Source organism: Bombina bombina, chromosome 5 (assembly GCF_027579735.1).
Source record: "Bombina bombina isolate aBomBom1 chromosome 5, aBomBom1.pri, whole genome shotgun sequence".
NCBI lineage: Eukaryota > Metazoa > Chordata > Amphibia > Anura > Bombinatoridae > Bombina > Bombina bombina.
The window spans coordinates 1,125,005,743-1,125,025,964 of record NC_069503.1 but is presented as its reverse complement, the minus strand read 5'-3'; the positions used below and the strand labels follow the sequence as shown (position 1 = coordinate 1,125,025,964).

The 20,222-nt window shown below is 43.9% G+C and overlaps 1 protein-coding gene across 1 annotated transcript in view; it reads left to right on the top strand.

The window, feature by feature from the left end:
• Nucleotides 1-20,222, top strand: part of LOC128661174 (integumentary mucin A.1-like) — a 95,065-nt gene that overhangs the window by 60,229 nt on the left and 14,614 nt on the right. Inside the window, exons 2-4 of the mRNA XM_053715406.1 lie at nt 6,735-6,924; nt 13,911-14,699; nt 16,741-16,821. Coding sequence (XP_053571381.1) covers nt 13,976-14,699; nt 16,741-16,821 — 805 coding nt within the window. The 5' untranslated portion in view covers nt 6,735-6,924; nt 13,911-13,975. The remainder of the gene's footprint in view (nt 1-6,734; nt 6,925-13,910; nt 14,700-16,740; nt 16,822-20,222) is intronic.

Genomic DNA, 20,222 nt, shown 5'->3' with positions numbered 1-20,222 from the left:
GGCACAGTGAGAGAGATTTTGTTATGTAGAGCTCTTCGGCCTGCAGCTCTTTAAAAGGGGGGGAGAGGAACCCCTAAGCCGGCACTTAGTGGGCGACACCTCTCCCTGTGTTCGGGCCGTCACTCTGCTCACACTGCGCCCGCTCCCAGGGCCTTGCCCGACCGCCAGCTAGGGCACAATTTCACCAACCCAGTAAGGCATCCTCTCCAAACGAATCGTCCAACACGTATGAGAGAGGTGGATGACTAAATTACAACCTCGGGCTTATGGGGCTGGTTCAACTAAACCTACCCCCGCCGAGGACTGACTTACCCTTAACCTAACTTGCCGCCACATACCTTCATCCAGGGACGGGCGGGCGGGGAAAGTTCTCCTCGAAGTCTGGAGGCAGGAAGAGGCCGAATCCACTGGAACAGGACCCTATAAAGGCAAGAGGTACACCCTCCCACACATTTGCAACATTGTAGCATACACACACTTCTAGAATCCTCCAGACTTCAAGTCAGCTATCCCTTAATTTTGCTACAGGCCCACTAGAGGGCCCTCCACTTCCATAAGGGATAAACCTCCTATTACGTCCTACGTTTTCAATAAAAACACAACACAACTACTTTGGGGAAAAGACCGGTCACGGTCGCGTTTATTAAACAAATTGAATTCTGCCTAATCTAGCCAATAATTAGGCAGCTAAAATCAACCTATCCCTGAACTTGTAGCAAGTTCATTCCAGTTGGTGGCGGCATCTTCTTCTAGCTAACTAACCCCTACTTATTGACGGACAAGGCCCCTCCGATGTCTGCAGCGTGGCACAGGGGTTGCGCACGCTCATTGGCACAGTGAGAGAGATTTTGTTATGTAGAGCTCTTCGGCCTGCAGCTCTTTAAAAGGGGGGGAGAGGAACCCCTAAGCCGGCACTTAGTGGGCGACACCTCTCCCTGTGTTCGGGCCATCACTCTGCTCACACTGCGCCCGCTCCCAGGGCCTTGCCCGACCGCCACAAAAGACGCCTCTTGCCGCCACACTTAACCAACATAGCCCTTAAATAACAGTATAACAATATAACATACAACCAAATTCAACTTTTTTTTTTTTTTTTTTTATATATAAATAACGCTGTGTTAACAACGGTCGGATGCCAACCATAGCACAGAACTTTGAAACTAACTAATGCCCTAATAAATGTTCATTTTAAACAACCGATGAGATGGCTGTCTTAAGGTTAGCCAGGAAAATGTCCAACCCGACGTCCGCCAGGTGAACCCCATCCGGTCGGTAAAGGGCCTTCTTGTCGGCCGTAATAGTGTCATGCCTAATGACGAAACCTCCCACGGCCGTGACCGCTCTCCCCACTTCCCTATTAACTTTCTTGCGGACATTGTACGCTGCCCTCTGTGTCACAATGTGACGCCAACGCAGCCGTGCAACCATGTTAGACCAACCTATCCGCACATCCTGAAGCCATGTGCACACCCACTTAATGTCCGCAACCATAATCCGTATTAAATCCAACACGGGAATGGATCCCAAGTCATTTCCGCCCAGATGCACAACAATCACTTGAGGCTTTCCCCACCTCCTATGTGCATCCTGTAACAGAGCGGGAAGCTCCCTCCAATTAAGACCCCTGCGCCCGAGCCAGCGAATGTTAGCCCTGGATGCTGCCAATCCTAGCTGCTGCCCTCCCGGGGAATGATGCGCCCTGATAGCCGCCCAGTGGATAAAGGAGTGCCCAATAATCCACACGCGCACCGGGGTCTTTCCTGTACCTATAACAACATGGATGGGGACAATGAAATGGTGACAAACCACTGGCAATACCCCTTTCTCACCCCCCCCACTCCCCACCAAGTCGGGAAGGAATCAAGAGGTTACACACCTTACAGACCCTCATCACTAAGCATGCAATGGGCGAATATAGCCCCTATATCGCTCAGACTTCCAACGCCCCATTTTCTTAATGACCGCCTGCGACGACCCCAAGGCCGCAGCACTAGTCGCTGCCCCGATGCGGAATGAATGCGGCGCAATCTTAGATGGATCCAATCCCGCTGCCGCTGCCACTTTGGCAAGCACTTTGCGGAACTGGAAAGCTGAAAGTGAACTACCGTCCTCGTGCACGAGAAACTGTAGTCCTCCGACCGGCCGTACATGGCAATAATCCGCCACGCTCGATACCGGGCAGCACTCTGTGTATTCGTGTCTGGCTAAAGGCAACCAGGCCCCTTTCCCAGCCTGATCAGTTTTGGATCTGGGAATGAGCAAGAGCACGCAACCGTCCGTGGTCCTTACGTGCCCCACTTTAATACCGCCTACCTCCCCTCTTGTGGAGGAGGCGACCACTTCGCCTATCCTCAGCGCCCCCGCAAATGCCAGCGCGAAAGCAGCCCGAAACAAGACCGCCTCGTAGGCTGAACTGCACACTGCCCCCAGATTTACCACCAACGAGCGCAATCTTTCCGTCGTGATTGGCTCCCTCCGATCCTTTGCGGGTGGGGCCAACCGGCCCCATCCCTTCAAGATCTGCCTTACTAGAAAAGTACCTGTATAATCCCTGAAACCTAAGGCTTTATTGAAAAAGGACAATGCCGCTAACCTGCTCAAAGCTGACAATCTGGACATACCCTCAAGCTTCAAGCACGCAAGCCATTCTAGAACGTGTACCTGAGACGCCTGACACAACAAGAAGCCCTTCTGCAAGCTGAAACGCTCCCATGCCCTCCAATGCGCCGAATACGCAGCCCACGTCTTAGGAGCCAGCGATGCCCTGATCATGGGGAGGATGGACTCCCAACCCCCGCCAGCTGCCAAAGGAAAAGAGGGCACGTTAGACCCTCAGCTGCCGCCCTCGGGGCTACCCTTCTAAACTGATCCCATTGAAATCTGGAAAGGGCATCTGCTATCACATTGCTCACCCCTGGGACGTGCCGTGCTGTGAAGCGAACATTAAGCTGCAAACACCGCAAGACGAGGTGCCGTAGGTAGGTCACCACCACCGGTGAGGTTGCTGACAACCTGTTTATGGCGTATACCACGCTCATATTGTCTGACCAGAAGATTACTGACCGATTTGACAGCCTCTCTCCCCATAGTTCTATTGCTACCACAATAGGGAAGAGTTCTAGCATCGTAAGGTTACGCGTGAGACCCGCGGCAGCCCAGCCCTCTGGCCATGGCTCCGCACTCCAGTCTCCGTCTAAATAGGCTCCATAGCCAAACCCGCCCGCGGCATCCGTGAACAGATGCAAGGCTTGATTGGAAATGGGCCCGTCTCTCCAAAGGCAGACCCCGTTAAAATGAACAAGGAACCTCTCCCAAACTCTCAGGTCGTCCCTCATCTCCTCTGTCACCCGACGCTTGTGGCTAAGCGTCCGAGGCCCCTTCAATTGAGCTTCTAACCTGCGGTTGAAGACCCTCCCCATGGGGATCGCCCTCCCCGCAAAGTTAAGCAATCCCAGAAGGGATTGCAGCTCAGTAATGGAGATATGCTCCGCGCGACATGCTGATTGAACCGCCCCAAGTAGGCGGTCGACTTTATCTTTTGGGAGCCGGCATAGGGAGGCAACAGTGTCGATCTCTATGCCTAGGAACGTCAGACAGGTACATGGTCCCTGCGTTTTTTCGTGCGCGAGCGGCACTCCAAACTCTGCTGTAATATCCCGCATCACCCGCATCAATGCCGCACATTCGTCAGTATCTGGACCCCCTACCAGCAGGAAATCATCCAGGTAGTGAGCCACGGCCCCGCCCCCAGACGCCCTCTGCACTACCCAGTGCAGGAAGGAGCTGAAGCATTCAAAAAGGGCACATGACAAGGAGCAGCCCATGGGCAAACACCTGTCAACAAAAAATTCACCCTCGAACTTCATCCCCATCAGCCGGAATGAGGAAGGATGAAGTGGGAGCAAGCGGAAGGCGGACTCAATGTCCAGCTTGGCCATCAAGGCCCCGCGACCCCGAGAGCGAACCACCTCCAGTGCCTCGTCAAAGGACTGATAATGCACAGAACTGAGGTCCGGATCTATCGCATCGTTCACTGACGCCCCCTTGGGATAAGACAAGTGGTGAATGAGCCTGTACTTCCCCTTCTCCCGCTTGGGAACTACCCCCAGTGGAGAGACTACTAGATCCGCGATTGGTCGTTCCCGAAATGGGCCGGCCACCCTCCCCAGCCTCAGTTCCTTATCCAGCTTCTCCCTCACTACGTGCGGGAACTCATAAGCTGACTTTAGGTTACGGTGGACGGAGGACCCAGTTACTTGCGATGTAATCGGTATCCTAAACCCCACCCTCAATCCCGACGACAGGACTGCCGCTGCCTCGCCGTCAGGATACAGCGCCAGCCACGGCGCCATCCTCTCGTACCTAAGTGGAGTTGGGGCCCTTGCCCCCAGGTCCCCCTCTACTAATCGGGGAGGGTGCACCAGCTCCCCTTCTATTCGCGCATTCTGCCCCCGGGTGGGGTCCGCTGCAAAACTTGCAGATGTGCCGAAAGGAGCAATTTGCTCCCCTGTCACACTGCTTGTCCTGGAATTTCCAGCACTCCCTCCCCCGCCTCTTCGGGCGCGGAAAGGACCGCTGCGTCCCAGGCTTCGCCGCCCCGGTTGGCGAGGTAGACCTCTCGCGCCCCAACTTAGACCACAGGTGCATATCTTGCGTCCCGAAGTGTAAGATGTGGTTACCCACCATTTTCTTGCGAAACGCCACATCGTAGTCCCGCCAAGCACCTTCCCTGAACCTTTTGTAAATATCACCAATAGTGTCTTGATATTTAAAAAGGTTATGCCCCTGAGTCGGCCACCTATCAACATAGCAGGACGCCAACACCCTATATCCAGCCTGCCATTCCTCATAAGTTTCCTGGCGCCTAACTTTCTTGGGGCCCGAGCCCTCGGCCGCCCTCTCCTTGGCTCTACAGGCTTCCGGAGTGAGTTCGTAGATATTCACATATCTACCCTCTTGGATCTTTTTAATCACTTTAGCCTTCAAATGGCCGTAAAGTGAGTGGACTAGGCATGGGTAGGAATCCCCATGCACCGCCACTTTTCTTGATGCCACCTGCCCCGCCGGCGCAACTCCCGCTTGCGCTAAGGAATTGTTCTCCACGACGCCCTGCGTGCCTGCCTTCGCCTGCACCTGCGCTGCCACTAATTTTTTAATCATTCTAAACATTTGTTGTTGGCCCTTTCCCACTAAACCCAGCCCTGCCTCGCTATCAGAACCTGAGTCACTAGAGGAAGACCCCATGTTAGTGTGTGTAATATCAGTGATTGTGCACTCACCAGCTTGAGACAGCTGCTGCGACACTCCTTCCGATGGCTGTGGTTGTCCGCCTTCTGAAATGCTAGCAAGTCCCACAGCTCCTCCATTTGCCATGCAATGGCCGCTTGTACCAGCCTCCATTCTGCGTTCAGCACCTGATGACACCTGAGGAGACAAAACAGACTGGGGAGTACTCTGAGTGACGAAGAGGGCCCCAGATGGGGCCGCACCCTCCTTTTCGACACCCCTAGCCCTCTCTTGCACCCCAAGTGCTGCAGCCACCGCCCTTCTAATCAAATCCTCCTGAACACCCAATGCCTGACTAACGCATTCTCTCACCTCGCGCTGTACCTCAGCAGCGATCTGCGCACTGTCCACACGTGCATTCACACCCCTCAACTGGCCCTGCCTAGAAGCATCTACATTACCTATAGTACCTGACCTAAGAGTCACATTTTCATTGCCTTGTCTATTAGCTATCTGCTCCCTCTGCTGCTCAGGGGCCTGTTGCGGACGTACCGCTTCTTGAAAGTAGGGGGCATCATTTGCACTTAAACTTTGTCCCCTGCAAACTCTCACACTTTGCTCCTGACTCTGTGGCTGATCTCTCATGATAAGATCCCTGTTCATACCGGCAACAGCACCATTCGAGCCACTACCCCTCAGCACCACAACCTCCGCTTCTATTGGAGGTATAACCTGCTGCCTGTGACCCATGGGGTCCCCATCTGCCGTGATGGCGTCATCTGCGCCTCTAACACATGAGTCTCTCACCTGCCGCCTATGCTCCTCGCCTGCAGCCACACTCACCACCTGCCCGGTACCCGCCCCCCTGCCCCCTGCGGCCGTCGTCGCCACCCGGAGTCTCCCCAACTTACTAGGGGCTGCTCCGGAAGGCTCCTCCGGCTGGTCAGCAGGGCGGCGTTGTGTGCGCGTGCGACCGCGCTCCTCCCCAGAAGAAGATCCGTCAGAGGGGGAGGAGACGCGACGCACGTTACGTGCGGGGGCGTGACCACGCCCCACGCTGCTAGAAGGCCTCAAGCCCGCCCGGCCGCGGCAGCCACCGGCAATAACCCCAGACCCTCCGGCACCATCCAGGCCCTGCACTATGCCGCCCGACCCCCGGCCAGAGGCCAGAGACTGGGCAAGGGCCAAGACAGTGGCCAGAGCGCCCGGCGGAAGCGCCGGGAGCTGCTGCATAAGGGCCCCAATGTCTGCTCCATGCTCCCCAGCTCCCCCTACCTCAGGCCCAGTCCTAGCAGAAACCTGGGCAGCATCAACACTGGGAACCGCTCTCCCTGCTCCTCTTCCCCTAGCCCTGGTGCTTGCCCCGGCCCCCGCCCTGCTAGAAGGGGTGTAACTGAGCTCCCTCCTAACCCTCTGTCTAGTAGCAATGGAGGGCCTACTGGGAACCCTAACTTGGGGGGTAGGGGGTACCACATCATCCAGGTCTGACTCCTCATTTTCTCCTGCAGGTCTCTTTCTTCTTGAAGGCTCCACCACCGCATCCCTGTACCTCCTGGGAGGCAAAGAAGTACGCCTGGCACGCTTCATGATCCCTGGGGCCTAAAGTTCAAGATATCCAGCACAGAAGAAAGTTCTCCTCGAAGTCTGGAGGCAGGAAGAGGCCGAATCCACTGGAACAGGACCCTATAAAGGCAAGAGGTACACCCTCCCACACATTTGCAACATTGTAGCATACACACACTTCTAGAATCCTCCAGACTTCAAGTCAGCTATCCCTTAATTTTGCTACAGGCCCACTAGAGGGCCCTCCACTTCCATTACAAATACTTTTCAACAATATTTAATCCAGTTTTTTTAAAATGTATTTAATAATCTTTTAGTGAGGTTTTTTTTTTTTTTTTAGAAACATACAGCAAACAACAATTGTCTAGTTACAGAAATGAAAGTCATAAAGGCAATTCGCAATACAGATGAGCAACATAAAAGGTATAGTCAATAACATAAAAGGTATAGTCAATAACATAAAAGACATATATAACAGAAACCTCCAATTTTTAAAGAAACTTCAGGATTGTAGTAACTTGATCTGGTCACTCATCATGGGTCTCATGAATTATAAGAAAAAAAAAAGCTCACATGACATTTACTGTGTAGGCCACTTTTTGGCCTTTTGATTAACTTAAAGTGATTACAATGAAGATTCTTTTTTAAAAATATTTATCTTTGCTTTACGGAAAAAAGACCAGCGATTCTCTGCCCACATCTCCTGCTTTCTTTAGCAGATCGATGACAAATCCGGCTTCCTCCAATCGGTGCATGCCCCATTTGGCATCCAGTTCATGGGGCCCGCAAAGATTGGAGAAAGCCGGATTTGTCATCACTCTGCTAAAGAAAGCAGGAGATGCGGGTGGAGAGTCAGCGCTATGTTTACAAAGGTAAGTATTTTAAAAACTAAGCATCATTGTAAAATGTAATGAATTAAAGTGACCCTGTTTTTAAGATTATTTTTAGATACCGGCACTTATTGATTTAACCTTACAATCACTTTAAGATAGTCAATTTTTTTATATATGAATCTTTAGGGTCTATATATTGCTTAGTTAAAAATTTGCAGTAGATTTAGCAAATTCTAGAATATGTAATTATAGAAATACTCAAGCGTAATCTAAGACAGGATAATAGTGCTAATACTTTAAGAACAATATAATGTGCATGAACCTAGCTTATTCTCATAAATGCACAGTTTAAGAAAAGGTAAACAGTCACATTAAGTATTACAATGGAGCACCTGTGATGGGCAAGTATGTATAGAGGTGAAAACCTATGAGTTCTGAATATTGTATAACTATTTTTGCAACAAAACAAAAAAAAGTTTAACCTCCTAGTACCCAGATCTATATCAGCAAGATATACAAATCAGACAATATAAAAGCTCAGGATGAAATATAATTTGTAAGATAGTGCTAGTGAAATTCTGCAAAATTAAAAATGTTAGCTGTACGTAATAGCGAAATGATAGCTTGCGCTCCCGGCCTCAGACAGCACATTAATGATGTAACACAGGCTAGTGCATTCAAACAACTGATTTAGAGGTATCACTTCTAATACGGATCTTACAAAACCTATGTGGAAAAAAGTTTGTGCAATATATTTGATAATTCAGAACTTTAATACAATTATACCTTAATCTAAAGAAGGTATCAATTCGCTAAGTTTTAAGCTTAATGAACATGGTATGGGTAATAAGAACTCCCACACCCCAAGTTGATTTATTACAATATCACATTGGGACCTAGCAGATATAATAGTAGTTACAGGGGTAATAGCCATATGCAATTCACAGTAACTGCCCTCATTGGAGGGTTTAAGCGCTAGTGAAATCACAATGATTTGAAATAATATCTTGTGGTAAAATAATTCACAAAGGGCATATGACAAGGGAAAAAATGGTCACCACACTGAGATTTATTTAGTTACATTTCCATAAGTGGCAGTTATTATGGATCATAATACAGTATGATTGTTTAGTGAACGCACTGGGGGAACTACCATTGGTACAGCAGGTGAGGTTGCACCAGGGCCTATAAGTATAAGCATAACAGAACAGCTTGTATATTATTGCTTACTGCTGCGTTACCTTGGGAGTCATCAAAAACATAAACAAGTCCATGGCAAAACAATAGTCGTCCTTGGCTATCAGCAGGAGACAAAAACATTTTTTAGCCAACTCCTGTCTTCTGAGCAGGTTCGTCTTTAACACAGGGCAAAAGGGGCAACTGCCCATGGCCCAGTCTTTGTTGAGGGGCCTAAGAGTCCTTTAAAAAAAAATAAAAAAATGTATGGTTCATGTCAGACTACTGATGTCATGTGAGATGGGGGGGGCAGTCAGTCCTAATACTGTCACACTTAAAAAGTTCTCTGCTTATATTTATTTGTGAGAAACTGTGCCGGTGTCATGTGACATGCCAAGCTAGTGCCATGTGCTGTTTTAGATGTGCACTGTGCAGCACTGAATGCTAAGCCCTAACTCGGCATCCAGCCAATCCCACTGCATCAGAAAAGGTCCTGCTGGGGTACCATTATTACCAGGTAACTTCTCTGGTGGTGGGATTGTTTCTGGGTAGGGCTGACTGTAGGCGCATGCAGCAGCTGGAGCGGCAAGCACGTGAGGATTTGAGCATCTGTGCAGCTGCACACACTGCTCTGTTCAGTTTTGAGGCTGTGTGACTCGTCTCACACTTGTCTCACACTGTATCCATGCAGCCTTGGACAGACAGCATCCAGTCTGCTGGTCCCCTAGCCCTGCTATTTCTGCTGTGGCCCTAAGATCAACTAACTGAAGTTTGTTAGGGGAACAGTGCTTTGTAGAAAGGTGTCAGTGGGAAGAATAAGAAAGTGCACACACGCCCCTCCCCCATTCAGCATCGTCTAGGGCAGGGTTAGAGGGAACTTGTTCCTAGCAAAGAAGTGACATGTGCTGCTGTGGTTGATGTAATAGTGTCATGCTGACACTTCACACATTAAAGTAAGGTTTATTTTTATAGTTTTTTTTTTCTCTTTCAGATTTTACAGCTTCCCATAGTAGTTCTGCTGTTCCAGTCAGTAAACTTATATTTGTCTGCACCTCCATGCTTCCTCCTCAGTCTTTACCTTGCTTTGCTCCTGTTGGCTGCCCTAAATCTCTTTAACTATCTAACCTCACACCAGAATCACATTCAAAATGCATATTAAATTAATCCACAGTGGAGGAATTTATATATATATTTACTTATTAGTACTGCTTAGGTCCAGCTTCACATATTGCAATTTATTTCATTTTTTTAATGATTAGCCCAGCACTGCTGGGCTAATAATTTAATTTTTTTTTAATAAAATTAATTGATTTAGTTGTTTTTTGGGATGTTGGGGTGGAGAGCGAGATTGCATGGGGGGGGGGCAGGTTCCAGTCAATATTAAAGACGGCCCTGTTTCTGAGGGTTGAAGAAGTATGAAGAAAAGTCTCAGATTCAGAATTTGTGAGTCTCCCGGACTTAAAGGGACACTGTACTAAAAAAAAAACTTTCCATATACCAAATAAATGTTGTGAAACAGTAACTTTTTCAATGCACATTTATTTTCAAATATTTACCGTTTTGCCGCAATCTTTGATGATTTTTTTTTCATTTTCCAAACCCACTCCGTGGGTACCTTTCCAAGATGTCTAACCCGGCTGACAACCCACGTTCGAATATGGCGGCACTTAGCCGTGATGCGCATGCGCAAGCTTGTGTATATGTCACTCGCTGGATAGCTGTTGAATGTAGGAGACTTGGTTGTAGGTAATATGGGCTTAAGCACATGGGCAATCTCACGCATGCGCAAGACGAAGCATTATTATTTTAATATGCAAAGAAACGGCCACCGATTGGAGGAAGGAATAAACGAGTGCACAGCCCATATTAGTGGGTTGTCGTTCATGACGTCAGGATAAAAAGTTTATAAACGTTTTTTAATAATATACACGAATTGTTCAACATTCACAGTAAGTGCATTTTATTAATTTAATATTAGTAATTAAGTATATATAATCGTTATATACACAATTTTTTTTTTGCAGTAATCCTTTAAGATTAGGGATCTCTGAGGTATTCCATATTACCCAATCACCATCTAGGCATATGTTAATGAATAAATACACGGCGTGATTCTGTGCAGATATTCCCCTCAGAGCCGTTGTACCTCCAGTGAGCAGAGATCTTGTTGTAACCATATCAGGTTGTGAGGGCAGCTGAATATGCATTTTATTATCCGTTTAATCTACCCCAAAGTTACTGGGGTAGTATAAACAGTCCAATTAGGGCTTAATGAGTTCCCAATGCCACTACATAAATCCGCTGCGTATCCTGATGGTGACTCAGTGCGCGCCTTAGTTCCGAGTTAGGAGCATCACTCTGTAAGTTTACTCCTACCTCATGCTCTTTCAGGTTGGCTTCATCAGCTGTGTCTCTTAGCTGCAGCAACTTAAGGAGGTCACCAAGGCGCTCACACATTTTCTGTCCATGGTCCTTTAGTGAATCTATAATATCAACTTCTCCTGTAATAATAATCAGCAAAGGTTATGATGGATGTACTTTGAAAGTGAAGATAATCAGTGGATTATTTTAGTCTCTAATTTTGTGGCTTGACATGGCCGCCCCCCAGACACGCCCCCCCCCCAGACACGCCCCCTTTTACTTTTTTTTTTTTAAAGTAATAACTACATAATTTTCCCTCTTGGGATCTGATTAATAACTTGGAATCATGAGGCACTGAATGTATAAATGTAACAGGGATCTTTAAAGGGATCCAACATGGTTACATTAAAGGGACACTGAACCCAATTTTTTTTGTGTGTGTGTGTGATTCAGATAGAGCATGCAATTTTAAGCAACTTTCTAATTTACTACTATTATCAAATGTTTAGATGCCGGCCCATTTTTGGTGAACAACCTGGGTTGTTCTTGATGATTGGTGGATAAATTCATCCACCAATGAACAAGTGCTTTCCAGGGTCTGAACCAAACAAATAGATTAGATGCCTTCTTTTTCAAATAAAGATAGCAAGAGAATGAAGAAAAATTGATAATAGGAGTAAATTAGAACATTGCTTAAAATTGCATGCTCTATCTGAATAACAAAAGAAAAAAATTGGGTTTAGTGTCCCTTTAATATGCTTTTTACCTCTGTGATTACCTTGTATTTAAGCCTGTACAGACTGCCCCCTTCTCTCAGTGCAATTTACAGACTTGCTTTTTAGCCAGTTAGTGCTGGCTCTGGAATAACTCCACCGGAGTGAGCATGATGTTATCTATATGGTGCACATGAACTAGCAGTGTCTTGCTGCAAAAAACTATACAAATCTACTGAAATAAGAGGTGGTAGTGGCTTAGAGACAGGCAGAAATGTAGAGGCTTAAATGTTATAAAGTATTTTAATGTAAAAATGTTGGTTATACAAAGCTGGGGAATGGGTAGTAAAGGTGTTATCTATCTTTTTAAACTCTAACATTTTTTGGAGTAGACTGTCCCTTTAACAAAATATCCGTATTTCTTATTTTGGACTTCTGTTCATTTATAATTTTGTAATCTGATTGACACATATATTAACCATTATTAATAACTGCCTTTTATTGTTTGGACAAATAATGAACCTTTTATCACAAAATTACATTAAGCAAATTAGGAGAAGAGCATGAACCCCTATTTAGAGTAGATCAAATAGTTAAAAAGCCATTTTATTTCACTGCTCACTGCCGACTTCACTATCCAACTTTTATTAAGTGAACCTTAAATCAGCACTGTATTACAAATGTTGTTTCCACTAAAACCATCACCTTTTGTTCTCTAGGACCCATAACAATGAGCCGAGCCCGCAATAAAGCACCAGTAAATACAGAAGATTTGTATAATCAACAAATGCAAGATAACAAGACAATGCAATGGCACTAAGGGGCCGGATTATCAAACTCTGAATGGAGCTTGATGCCCCTGTTTCCCTGTTACCGCTGCTTCATAACTTGTCAGCCTGTTTTGAGGCTGCGGACATCAATCCGCCCAATCCTATACGATCAGGCTGATTGACACCACCTGCTAGTGGCCTTGAATCTGCAGGGGGTGGCATTGCACCAGCAGTTCACAAGAACTGTTTGTGCAATGATAAATGCAGACACTGTACGCTGTCGACATTTATCGATGTGTGGCAGACATAATACGCTACATCGTATCATCTCCGCTCGCACTTTCATAAATCGCCCCCCCCCCCCCCAGTCTGAAGTTCAGATGAGTTGTAGATTTTTTCTAATAAATTTTAAAGTTATTACCATTTCCACTTCTCCTGTTTCATGTGACAGTCATCAGCCAATCACAAATGCATACACGTACCATGTGGCATTCATCAGCCAATCACAAATGCGCATACATCTATACTGTGAATTCTTGCACATGCTCAGTAGGAGCTGGTGACTCAAGAAGTGTAAATATAAAAAGACTGTGCACATTTTGTTAATGGAAGTAAATTGGAAAGTTTATTGAAATTGCTGCTCTATCTGAATAATCAAAGTTTTATTTTGACTTGAGTGTCCCTTTAATGTTACCTATGTTTTGTTTTGAAATGCTAATTTTGACGGGGGGGGGGTGTGTGAATGAGCGCAACCAGCTATTTATATCTCTCTCTCTCCTACGCCAACTAGGAGATTACTATAAGCTATTGTCTCATGTTTTCTTATCTTTTCTAAATAGAAGATGTTTGTTACTCGCATTTTCAGTATATGTGGGGATACAACGGCAAAACATCTATTTTAAATAACAACATAAAGGTAAAGGAGCTGTTTGCAAACTTTTAAAAACACTCCAGTAGGTAAAATGTATTATTGGGAGCACATCCAGTATGCGTTTTTTTCTTTGAGTTGCAATATATCGGTTTTACAAAGAACATCATCCGCTTAGCTTAATAATAAAAATAAGAATAATCAATAATTAATGATGCGTTAGGATATCTTCACAATAAACTTCTGCCTTCTTTTACTTTCAATCATTTCTATACTTTCTTTTGAATAGATTGTGTACATGCAACAAGCATGTTTAGTGCCCAATATAATACTGCTAAATAATATAATAAGCTTTAAACAATGACCAATGTCTATTTTTTATCATTTTATATTTCCTCAGTTTTTGCGCCAGGAAAAACTGACCACTTCGCCACAACTATAGACACACCAGAAGAAGATGAAGAAATGTATTATAATTCTACGGTTTATACAGTTAGTCCAGAGAGCACAGTTACTACAAAAGATTGGATTACTACTCAGGAGCCTTCAATTGTAATTCTGCGTACACTAACAAAATCCTATACTATACTAAAATCTGAGGGCCCTGCTAAGCTGAAATATATTTTATCAAATACCACACCTGGGCCTACTAAATATTCTATATTCAGCTCGTTGTTGCCAAATAAAGACTCAAAGAAGAAACATCATTCCGTGTCACCTGTCACATCAGATAAGACTTCCATCACATCATCTCCTCTAAACGTACTTCACAGATATATGGATATAACTACAACAGGAAGTGAAGTCGTGTATACATCAGCTACATCAACTGTGGCCCCGGATATTTCAGAAATAGCTAAAGCAAATAGTCTTGATCCAATAGCTGCAACGGCTCCAACAATAATGCCCACAAATGTAGCCACTACATCAAATGAGAATACATGTATTGAATCCATAACTGTACCAACTACAATACTTCTCTCCACAATACCTAGTAAAGCTATATTACCGATTACTCCAGATAATACCACAGTTACACCATCATCTACAGTAACTGCTACTAGTACGTTATCTGTTTCTGATTTCATTACATCAACTTCTACTGAGACTAAAAGCAATGTCACTGCCAGCACCTCCACTAACAGCAACATAATCTCAACTTCTACAGGCACAAAAATGAGAACAGCAGGTAAGTGCCAAACCAAAATGGTGATGGTACAGTTTTTTTTATATTATTATTTATTTCTGGTAATAAAACAATTACATATGGTAAATATTACACACTTGCTTAGGCAAAGCAGTCAAATATCAATTTACCAACATAAGTTCCAAAACAATTGATTTTTTCCATCTCAAAATAGGTCAGGATTTTCACTGTTAACTAAGTTGAGAGCAGGTAAATTAACCATGTTTACTAATCAGCTGAAAATTTACCCTGTGCTCTAGTTAAGATATCCTGAAAATCTGGCCTGTTTGGGAGGCCCGAGGGCAGAACCCCTGACATAGATATTCAAGGTTGCAGAAATACAAATTAAGATATATAATAATTAGCTCATATTTGAATTCCAAAACCATACTTTTTTAGATGACCCCTTTATAACACAAGCGATTCATTTGTGCAGCTATAACTGCTTGTGTATTGATCAATGCCACTGGTTTTCAAACCTGTCTTCAGGCCTCCCTAACAGGCCAGGTTTTCAGGATTACCTTGGGTGAGAGCAGGTAAAATAACCGTTTACTAATTAGCTGATTATTTCACCTGTGCTCCAGTTCAGATATCCTCAAAATCTGTCCTGTTAGCAAGGCCTGAAGACAGTTTTGAAAACCACTAATCTATGCTCAGGGCACACTAACAGGCCAGATTTTTTATGATATCTGAACTATAGCACAGGTGGTGGACTAGAGTTGAAAAATATTGCCCTAGGATACTTATTTTTTTGTTTGCTGCAGTTATAACTCATCAGATCGATGGCTGACCAAATTAGGTGGCAGAGAGATTAAGTAATAGTGGTCTTAAGACCACAGCTTCTCAACTAGCATTTCAGGCTTGCTTGTGTGAGCCTTAAACACTGCGTCTTCCAAAGCTGCATTTGTCGCTTAATAAATAGGGCTCATCAACTTGATTAATTGTATTTATTTCCTTTTGTTTTTTATTCATTTATTTCACATACTTTAAAATATGTAAATAGCTTGCATAGATAAAAAAAAAGAGAGAAGCGCTCAATCTGGGAACAAACAATAGCATTATAGCTTGTTCTATGGCTAGTTACCACCCAAGAAGCAGCCTCTTTTTGCTCAATATGTGCCTTTCACAGAGAAGAACTTTCCTGTAGCATATCAGTCTGACCCTGACTTAACAGTGCAGTCCAGCCCCGAAATACCAGGCAATCCCTCTCTGAACAAGAGAAACAGCAAAACCCCAGATGTACGTTTCGGCCTATTGTGGGCCTCGTCAGTGACGTGCAGCCATTTTGTTCCCTAAGAGTCATAATTTGCATAAATAAAAAGAGAGAAGCGCTCAACCTGGGAACGAACAATAGCATAATTGCTTGCTCTATGGCTAGTTACCACCCAAGAAGCAGCCTCTTTTTGCTCAACAGGTGCCTTTCACAGATGCATAAATAAAAAGAGAGAAGCGCTCAACTTGGTTGAGCGCTTCTCTCTTTTAATTTATGCAAATTATAACCCTGAGGGAAGTCTCTCTAAGTGTGAAGCAGGAATTCAGATTTGGACCCGTTGCTCAGTGTGCCCAGAGGGATATGACTGCCCCTCACTGACGAGGCCCACAATAGGCCGAAACGTACGTCTGGGGTTTTGCTGTTTCTCTCGTTCAGAGAGGGATTGCCTAGTATTTCGGGCTGGACTGTACTGTGAAGTCAGGATCAGACTGATATGCTACAGGAAAGTTCTCTGTGAAAGGCACATATTGAGCAAAAAGAGGCTGCTTCTAGGGTGGTAACTAGCCATAGAACAAGCTATTATGCTTTTGTTCGTTCCCAGTTTGAGCGCTTCTCTCTTTTAACCTTGCATAGATACTTGGAATGCTCACTAGCATGCTTACAGTTAAACTATACCTATCATAATCTTACATATATTTCCAAATAATACAATGCAGACTGGAACATATTTTGTTTTTCTATACAAATTTTTAAATATTTGAATAACAAAAAAAAATCATTTATAATAAATATGCACAAAATAATGTTTTTTTTTTATGTTTTCCTAAACAGTTACCGCTGTACTGAAATTTAAAATAAAGAGCTCTGTTTCTAAGGAAGAAAACATTAAAGAGATTATCAGAGTCCTCTCAGGTAATTTCCAAACTATCACAAGTGTCTAGTACAATGCATTACATAATAAGAGATATTATACAACTTATATTTATAAGTAGTGTAGGGACATCACATTCTTACATAGATATTTGCTTATACTACTTATTTTTTCCTTTTGGATAAAAAAAATATGAATGATGTATTTTTCTAATTATTAGGGGCCCGATTACAAGTGGAGCACTAATTAACACGCTCACTCGAGCGTTCATTGTGCTAGAAGTAAGCTTTTTGCACATGTCAGGTTGCGCTCGTATTATGAGTTGAAAGTAAACTGTTTTTGCTCGTGCACTAAACCGACAAGCACAAAAAGCAGAACGTAGAATATCTTTAGAGATGTATATGTATGTATTTCTATGTCCAAGCCCTTTGCCTGCCTTTTTTTTAACACCTGAGATCTCATCTTTGAGCAATTTTTTTTTAATTTTTATTAGACAGTGTTATTATGAATGTAAATATACTTTGTAATGTGTTCTTGATGTGTTTTGTGCAACCTTTTAGTTTTGCAAAACAGTTAACCCGAGTTCTGAAGTCGTGTTAATCATTATAGCATTAATCGTAATTGCGCTCAAGCGATCGTGTGCAAACCAATGTGATAAACCTCTTATTGTTCACGCATGAATATTTGCATACTACAAGTAATCTTGCCCTATATTAGCAGATAAAAAAAATAGAGCTCACCAGATCCACAAAACAAGAATATAAAATTATAAATTGATCATTGTTATATATACACACACAAACATGGAACATGGACTTCGCTCTCAAATCATACTGGGTACACATCCTGGCAGTCTCTTGCATGCACACAGCTAGATTAAAAGGCAAAATGGAAGTGCTAGTTGCAGTATTAACCTTTTAACGCTGTTACAGCGTTGTATTCCCTCCGAATTTTTCTGGGCTTTAACGCCAAGCGACAGAATAAAACGTCCTAACTGGATGGCTTTCCTGAAGCCACTGGCGCTTCCCTGATGGGATCGTGTTCTATAGGGCGTGCCTAGCATCATAGGGACACCTCCCTGATGCAATCCCATCATTGAAATCTCGTGATCACTTGCACGATTGCGAGATTTCAAATTGTTTAAATCGGAACAGTTGTTCCAATGTAGACACTTTAACCCCAGCAGGAAAGGGTTAAGTTGAATGCATTGTTTGGCTGTAGGTTATGGGCACAGGGAGGGAGAGCCCTTGAGGTTGTCCTGGGCCTATCATCATTTGGACAAATACTGTAACTAACTCTTCCATTTTGCTTTTAATCTAGCTGTGTGCTTTCAAGAGACTGACAGATTTTCTATGTGTTATGTTAAAAAAAATGTGTACACAAACACACACACATATACATATATTTCTATTTATTAATACAATTAAAAGGGAGATAACTAAAAGATGAGAATTACCTCTCTTTTTACACAGAAAGGGAATACAGTACTATTTTATTGATTATAATGCATATTACTTTATTGATTCATTCAATTTATCCCTTTAATGACCTCACTGAGTTCATTGTGAAAAATAGTCAAAAACCCAAACATACTGAAATTTGAAACTACATACATATGGCTCTAAAAATGCATAGCTGTAATCAGAACCTACTATGTGTATATGGCTAAAATGCTGATATAGTACCTGGAGTCTAGTGACTAAAGTAAGCTAACAGAGCATTGAATGTACCTGGCACAATCATATACAATAAATATACAAAGCCCCCTGCTCAAGGCCTCTGTAAGTATGAGTTAGAGCAAGGCAGGTTAGTTCATAATAAACAGATTGATATGAGCCCAGTTTGAAAAGTTCTCACTTTATAATGGCGGTTTCCACTTATCCTGTTTAAAAGTGATTTGTACAACTTGCTCATACAAACAAGCAGCCTTTGAGGAAGATTGCTCCAAAGTTACAGGGGATGCCGGTAAATGACCGTGGTATTCACACCGTACTTAAGGTCTATCCGGAAGGCTCTTACCCTTACTTTGCTTTCGCAATATAGTAAAGAGAACCTTTTCTCTAGGTGTATATCCGTTACAGGAACGGGTCATGCGGCTTTGTCAAATACCTCCAAAGCCTCTCATTATAGAGAGCTTGTTTCTCCAATGAGTGTGATGAAATCAGCTGGCCATAATCCCACCTCCTGACTGGTGAAAAGGTTTCCGTGTATGCTCCGTGACGTGAGCTGATACACTGTATCTCCTTTGGTTACAAACAAAACAGGATAGTTCCTATTATTTTACACAGCTTCTCCTCAGCCGTATCACAGCCCTAGGCTCCACTTTGAATGTACTTTCAGCAGGTGATCCATTTAGGAATAAAAAACAAAAGATATTGCCAACGACATATACGTTTCACCTCTTAGTGCTGCTCATGCTGGGGCTTCGTCAGGGCTCTAAGCACAGTTGCTCAGCCTTCATTTTTAAAACCCTTACAAGCCCTTCCTGCTTAATTGAATCCTAAATATTTAAAGGGACATTTGTTAGGGGTTTATCCCTAGCTTACTAAACCAATCCCTTTACATATGTTACCATGTTTATATCTTATACAATTTTATCTACATATTTACATAGTAAGTATTAAACCACAATTATTTCTTCGGTTCCATTATGAAAAGCAGTTTACCAACTTATTTAATGGTATATACTTTTCTTCTAGATTACATAAATCTTCATTAGTGATGTCGCGAATAGTTCGCCGGCGAATAGTTCCTGGCGAACATAGCTTGTTCGCGTTCGCTGCGGCAGGAGAACATATGCGATGTTCGATCCACCCCCTATTCATCATCATTGAGTAATACTTTGACCCTGTACCTCACAGTCAGAAGACACATTCCAGCCAATCAGCAGCAGACCCTCCCTTCTAGACCCTCCTACCTCCTGGACAGCATCCATTTTAGATTCATTTGGAAGCTGCATTCTTAGTGAGAGGAGGGACAGTGTAGCTGCTGCTGATTTAATAGGGAAATCGATAGCTAGGCTAGTGTATTCAGTGTCCACTACAGTCCTGAAGGACTCATCTGATCTTGGCTGTAAGGACAGCACCCCAAAAAGCCCTTTTTAGGGCTAGAACATCAGTCTCCTTTTTTTTTTTTTTTTCCTGTGTAATCTAATTGCAATTGCCTGCCAGCGTGTGTGTCAGGCTCACAGCGTATACTGTGCCCACTTGCCCAGTGCCACCACTCATATCTAGTGTAACAGTAGTGTAGATTTTAAAAAAACAACACTTTTTTGACTGTGTTAAATAATAGCAGTCAGTTTCCTTCACACGTGTGCGTTTCAGTGCCTGCCTGCCTGCCAGGGCACAGTGTCACCCCAGTGCAACTCATATCTGGTGTAACAGTAGTGTAGATTTAAAAAAAAAAAAAACACTTTTTTGACTGTGTTAAATAATAGCAGTCA